General features: G+C 42.6%; 1 gene segment (V, D, J or C); it reads right to left on the bottom strand.

Moving 5' to 3' along the window:
• Window positions 1–1316: 1316 nt before the first annotated feature.
• Window positions 1317–6498, bottom strand: LOC136771454 (immunoglobulin heavy variable 1-69-2-like). The segment is given in 4 exon segments: window positions 1317–2405; window positions 4425–4492; window positions 5482–5829; window positions 6428–6498. Coding segments are annotated over 4 exon segments (549 nt in total).
• Window positions 6499–7111: the final 613 nt, after the last annotated feature.

Raw genomic sequence — 7111 nt, 5'->3', positions numbered from 1 at the left:
AACTACACACTATGCTGGAAATGAGGGGTAAAACTAGAGGTTTGGTTTCAACAATTTAACGTTTTCCTTTTGAAAGCTTCATTAAACCTTTAGGGATATATGCTATATGGAACAAATATGTTTCTCTTGATGGGGATGATATTTCATTGGATACTATCTGGAATAATTTTCTCTAAGAACCCTGATAATCGGCTTATTCATTTTAAATTTCTCCATAGGACATACTTAACCCAATAAACGATACCTAATGCAGCTTACTGGTTCCACTTTATGTGAGGTCTGTCCCCAGGTATCATGGGCACAGGGTCGGCCCAAGTTACAGGTGGACTAGGTAGTCCTTAGAGCACCAGAATATGAAAGGCCCAATAAAATATGACAATTATATATTTCTTTTTACAAAACAATTTATTTTGCGCACAATATGCTGCTACAAGCAGAGTGACTGAGATATAACATGTGCTGCCTAAAAACATGAACTAGTGCCAAAATACCTCAATCATATAATAACGTGTTTCTAGTTTGTTTTTCTTTGCTACAGTATGTTTACATTAAAAGCATTTTTTAAATATTACTGTATCACTTGACTGAACAGTTTAATAAGACAATATAGGACTAAACACCTTATTTAATTCATGTATTAATTTATAACAATATCCATGATATAATCCATATTTAACAAGCTGACAGCTTTTTAACAAATGTCTACCTAGTTTTTTATTTTGCAAATGTGGAGGCAAATGAGAGCTCAGAGAGACATGGATCCAACGAGAAACTGGGAGGTCAGTTTCCTCCAGACTTATCTCCTTTATGCGTTTCTTTTCAAAAGCAGCTCGACACAAATCTACACACAGCTTCAGGGGGAAAAGGACCTGTGAACAGACTGGAATAGCACTGGAAGAGGTAGGTAGTAAGTAAAATGAGCCCATGACTGGATAGAGAGCTGAGCTGTCTTCCCCAGTTGTGCTCCATAGTGGGTGCCTTGGAATTGTGTTCTGGTTAATTGAACTAACGAATTAAAACCAGGTTTGATGCAGTGCCAGATGCCACAGTGAAAGACATATTTGATCATCCATTCCTCCATTGTTGTAGGGTAGTTGTGACACGTCCCCCCCAATATTGAGAGAGCGCCATTCAATTTGCCAATTGCCGTATCCCCCCCATCACAACATAGCCCCCACACCCCCTTTTCTCAACAACAACTCCACAACTCCACCCCCCTGCTCAATAACTCTGCAGCACCCCCGTCTCTGTGATTCTCCAAACTTGGCTGCTCACGCGACCGCAGTGGTTGATCTGCAGATGAATCATGCGGAGGCTTTTGTGTGAGTAAACACTATGAGTAAACAAACTCCAGAAAAAGCAGAGACAACTTATTTTGTTGATTTAATGCATGTTGTGCACGTGGGAAAACATCTTAATACATGCCATAATACAAAGAATGATCGAACAGCAAGTCAAGCAAGCAGTCCATTAGGGAATCACTGACAAGTATTAAAAATTAACAAAATACAATGAGAAATTGCATGGAAAAATAGAAAAATAGTTTTTGAAATTCCAGAGATGGAGCGGAGAAATGCGCAGACAGCATTACCATGCAACACTTAGAGACCATTAATGAGTGTGTGGCCAGGATTTAAAACTTCCCAGAACTGCTTTTCAACAGTACATTAAACCCCATGTCCCAGTATCTATCACTACCTGTATAAAATAAACACAAATACACTCCATACAAAAAAGGCTCTGCAATCAAATTGATTCTTTGCCTCTTTGAAATGTGACCATGTGGGCCTGCGTTGTGCAGTGTGCCTCAGCTCACTCCACTCTGAGCACTTCCTGTTCCGAGCAGAGCGTCGGGCTACGTGGTGTAAGTGTGTCAGTGTGAGTCTGTGGTGGGGATCTCAGAGCTACCAGCAGCAGTGCAGTGAGGTCAGTGTGAGCTCCACCTACACAGAGGCAGCTCCAGGAAACTGCAGACCACACAACCCCAGGAAACTGCAGACCACTCAGTCCCTGACTCTCTCAGTGTTTCCAATGAAAGCCACGCTGGAGGCAGGAGTGAAGTGAATGAGGTAGGTGTGATGCCAGTGTGATGGATGTGTCAGTGACATTCAGCAGGCTGGACGACAGTGTTACTCTCCCGGTGTATGGGATGCACAAGTCAGGATGGGCTACTGAGGTCAGCGAAATGTAAATGACTCTTCGATGGTCAGCTGGGCAGAATGAAGCAGAATCAGGAGGAGCAGATGATGCAGAGATCATGCAGGCGGCCCATGACAGGAGGACAGTTTGAACACTGTCATCATCTCCATGGCATCACAGCCTCTCTAGGACACAGTGTTCCCAGGGCGTCTGGCAGCCACAGTCACTCGAGTGTTCTCATACTGCGCCTGTCTGCCTTCCTCTCCCTGTGGACACAACAACAGATAAATGCAATCAATACAGGACAAAGTGGTGGCAGGCAGGGGTAACACAGACACACTGATGTAACCCCAGGACGCACAGTGTTGGATAATGAAAATTGTTAGCCTTGTTTTTTAATTGTGTCCAGTCGCACTTCACTAACATTTTATACCCGACAGCACAGAGTATAATACATAGCAGCCGTTCAGCTGGAAGGTTCTCCTTTCTCTACAGAGACACGCTGGAGCTCTGTCAGAGTGACCATCGGGTTCTTCGCTCAGTTTGGTCGGGCGGCCAGCTCTAGGAAGTGTCCTGGTGGTTCCAAACTTCTTCCATTTACGGATGATGGAGGCCACTGTGCTCACTGGGACCTTCAATGCTGCAGACATTTTTCTGTACCCTTTCCCAGATCTGTGCCTCAATACAATCCTGTCTCTGACCAATCAGGCCTGCCAGAGGGAAGCCACTCCTCAGTAAAAGGCACATGACAGCCCACCTGGAGTTTGCCAAAGGCACCTGAAGGACTCTCAGACCATGAGAAACAAAGATTGAACTCTTTGGCCTGAATGGCAAGCGTCATGTGTGGAGGAAACGAGGCACCGCTCATCACCTGGCCAATACCATCCCTGCAGTGAAGCATGGTGGTGGCAGCATCATGCTGTGGGAATGTTTTTCAGCGGCAGGAACTGGGAGACTAGTCAGGATCGAGGGAAAGATGAATGCAGCAATGCACAGAGACATCCTTGATGAAAACCTGCTCCAGAGCGCTCTGGACCTCAGACTGGGGTGAAGGTTCATCTTCCAACAGGACAACGACCCTGAGCACACAGCCAAGATAACAAAGGAGTGGCTCCAGGACAACCCCAGACTTGAACCCGATTGAACATCTCTGGAGAGATCTGAAAATGGCTGTGCACCGACACTCCCCATCCAACCTGATGAAGCTTGAGAGGTCCTGCAAAGAAGAATGGGAGAAACTGCCCACAAATAGGTGTGCCAAGCTTGTAGCATCATACTCAAAAAGACTTGAGGCTGTAACTGGTGCCAAAGGTGCTTCAACAAAGTATTGAGCAAAGGCTGTGAATACTGGTGTACATGTGCAAACAAACTTCTTTCACGTTGTCATTATGGGGTATTGTTTGTAGAATTTTTAGGGAAATAATGACTTTAATCCATTTTGGAATAAGGCTGTAACATAACAAAATGTGGAAAAAGTGAAGCGCTGTGAATACTTTCCGGATGCACTGTATAGAAAAGTTAAAGGTGACTGGTGGAAACCCTGATAAGTTGCTTAAAACTACATAGATTCATTGTATAAAATATGAGTTTTGTAAGAGTAATGCGAGTATCTTTTCCAAGAGTACTTGTAATATTAGTCCTTTATCCCTGCTAGATAGCACTTCTCAGTTTTATTATGCTTCTTGCATTTCTGATTGTTTTCCTCTTTGCTCCCTTTCCCGTAGCCCTTGACTGTGACCCTACATCTTGACAGCACTTAGCTTTTACCTTCCAGGATGTAGGACCTCACTTATTGTACTTGCCTGTGTAAATTGTAAATTGGAATTCGTAAAATGTATTTTGAATTGCTATGTTTTATGTACATTGAATTTGTAATGATTGATGCGTTTACTTAACTGTATTTTTGCACTTTGTTTTACACTTATGTTGTAAGTCGCCCTGGATAAGGGCGTCTGCCAAGAAATAAAAATAATAATAAAAATCTTTGCAGAGAGCTGCCGACACAGGTTGCTAAACTCTGAGCTGACTGTAAAGCAGAGAATTGACTCTGAACACTGAGGCCAGAGACTTGTGCAAACAAAGAAGTGTGTGTATCTGTGTGCGTGTCTGTGTGTTTATTTCTATGTGCAGAATTGTATTAAGGGATCTCTTACAAAGATCTATGGAGAACTTGCAAGTATTGTATATTGCTTTTGGATCTTCAATACATTGGATCATTGTACTCTTGAGTTGGTTTCTCTTTCCAGAAAACAACCTTAAACATGGAAGGATGGAACAGAACATACCAGTTCAAGCACCTCCTTCCTCCTCCTCATCTTCTCTCCCTTTTGACAGTCTTGGGGTTTTTCAGCCCCTAATAATAAAATTGTGAGGGAGAGAGAACAAACACTGAGACGCAGTTGACACCAAAGTTTGGGAGAACAATGAGGCTTTAGTTACTGATGCCATACTAAAAAGCTCTGAAAATACTAAAATTAATTAATTTCCTAGATCTGACACCAATATCAAATGGCAATAGTAGCCTCTTCTCTGTGTGCTGCCCAGTGTTAGGGACCAGGGGTCTCACCTGCTCTGTAGAAGAGCCAGAAAACACAGCAGGAGGAGAGCAGAGCAGAGAGAGGAGGGACCACCAACAGCACGATCCAGCAGGACAGAGCCAGGGCAGAGGGGTGCGGGGCACTGGGGTGGTCACCGTCTTCTTCTGCTTGTTTTTTTTCTGATGATAGTAATAATAATAATGTAATAATGTAACATTTCAATATTTTGATAACACTTAAGCTTGCCACTCTGTTGATCAGGTTACTTTGGCCATAAGGAACACTGACAATATGTAACTTTGAGCATCATAAATACATGTTCAATACAAAGTGTAATTATATAATTAATCAGCTTCATGTACTTCCAACAACATGTAAAGCAAAAGTCGACAGATTTTCAGGAGGAAGTTAATATTACTGGTACCTGGAAGTGGGTGGGGATCAGACAGTTGGATGTGTACATTATACCTGATGGCCAATATTTTTGTTATTGGTGCTATTATGGATTTGACATGGGGTGAAGACAAAGACAGAAAAGCATGGAAGTATCTGGTTTCAGCCTTATGCTACCATTGAAGTGAATATAAGCAAGTACTATTGTGAAAAAATTAAGTCTGAAACTGTGTCAGCAGACACTTCTGCTACAGGATGTCAGTCAATGGAAAATATTGCCATATTTCATATATTCTAAACTTACCGTGATAGACCGACTTCCCATAACTATATACATAAAACTCAATTAATTTCCAAGATACACAGCAATTCATTCATAGTACAGGTGCAGCAGTACCCTCGGTGTCCCCACCTTCATAGACGAGCCTGGTTGCATTGCCTATTTCAATCTTGCCCCTAATTCTCTCGCCGCAGTAGTACAGCGCCAGGTCTGAGACAGTGATGTTCTCGATCCGCAGGCTGACGGAGTAGGTTGCAATGTTCAGCACCGGAGAGATGCGAGGGTCGAAGTCGTCGGCATAGCTTAAAGCATCCTCGCCTGGTCTCTTGTTGGCCAAGATGCACAGAGACAGCCCCTCGTCGGGCCGCTGTACAAACCACATGGCTTCGTACTGGAGAGTGACGTCACAGGGCAGGGTGACGGTGGCGCCGGGGCTGACGGCTCTCCGCACAGTTGCTCCGGCCACCAGGGCTGCAGCAGCTACAAAAACCAACACTGACGGTTAGGTAAGGACGTGGTGGACAACAGGAAAACACTTCATTCACACCATTGAAACAAAGACATTTAATCCAAATGTGCCGTGACCGTGTTGTCATTTTAATTAAGTTTTCGATGTACCGCAAAAAACACAAAGACGCGCTTTCAGATTTTTTCACAGAGATAACGATGTCTGCTACATAAAACATGAATATATTGTTCACCGTAGATTAAACACTTCATTCGGAGCAGCTTCATATTAGCTGAAGTGTTTTGTAGCGGAATTTCATGAAACCCTTTTATTTTTAAAAATACACATTTAGAGTAAAATAATAAGGCTGTTTAACTGTGTATATATATATATATATATATATATATATATATATATATATATATATATATATGTGTGTGTGTGTGTGTGTGTGTGTGTTACTGTATAGCGTTATTTCTATTTAGATATCCTTTCAAACAACTTCTGAACTACAGTTTGATGTTACAGAACACAGGGCATAAAGACAGCTCATTATTTGTAACATAGATAAACAATTAAGATAAAATACACCGTTTTAAGACCAAACATGCAGAAAACAATGCTACTCACAGATCAGGAAGAACAAATTATGTGTGCTACAAAGCGCCTCCATCTGAGCCATTGTGTGGCTGCTGTGAAGAGAGCTGCCAGTACTTCCTCTGCGGTGGGAGTTGTTTTCTCACCTTTATAGGTCAGTGGTTTGTAACTGAAATGGTGTTTTTCTACTGGATTAATAATTCTGAGGACTCCGTCACTGGCAAACTCACCTGGGTGGCAACATGTCTTGCCACCTCACTCGCCACCAGTTGTCAGGAGTGTCTGCTATAATATATTCATATTTAATTTTATTGAATGGTATTATATTTGTTCTACTTTAGTTGTTAATCTCTATGGTAACCCGATCCCTATAAAATGGTTGAGTCCCGGGGTCGCCTGCTCCTGTCACCGTGCCGCTCCTCCCTTCCAGTGCAAACACGGGCGTCGGGCCATGATACTCTGCGACGGAGCAGCCAGGATTGCACTGGACTAGCCTAGCAGGGATGAAAGAATTACTGCTGCACATGTTTACTAAATACATGATACAATGTTATAATCTTTTACAGGGATCGGGTTACCATAGAGATTAACAACTAAAGTAGAACAAATATAATACCATTCAATAAAATTAAATATGAATGTATTATAGCAGACACTCCTGACAACTGGTGGCGAGTGGGGTGGCAAGACATATTTTTTAGGGTGGCAGCTGCCACC

This window comes from Amia ocellicauda, chromosome 15 (assembly GCF_036373705.1).
Source record: "Amia ocellicauda isolate fAmiCal2 chromosome 15, fAmiCal2.hap1, whole genome shotgun sequence".
NCBI classification, from domain to species: Eukaryota; Metazoa; Chordata; class Actinopteri; order Amiiformes; family Amiidae; genus Amia; species Amia ocellicauda.
This window is presented reverse-complemented; position numbering and strand designations above follow the sequence as displayed.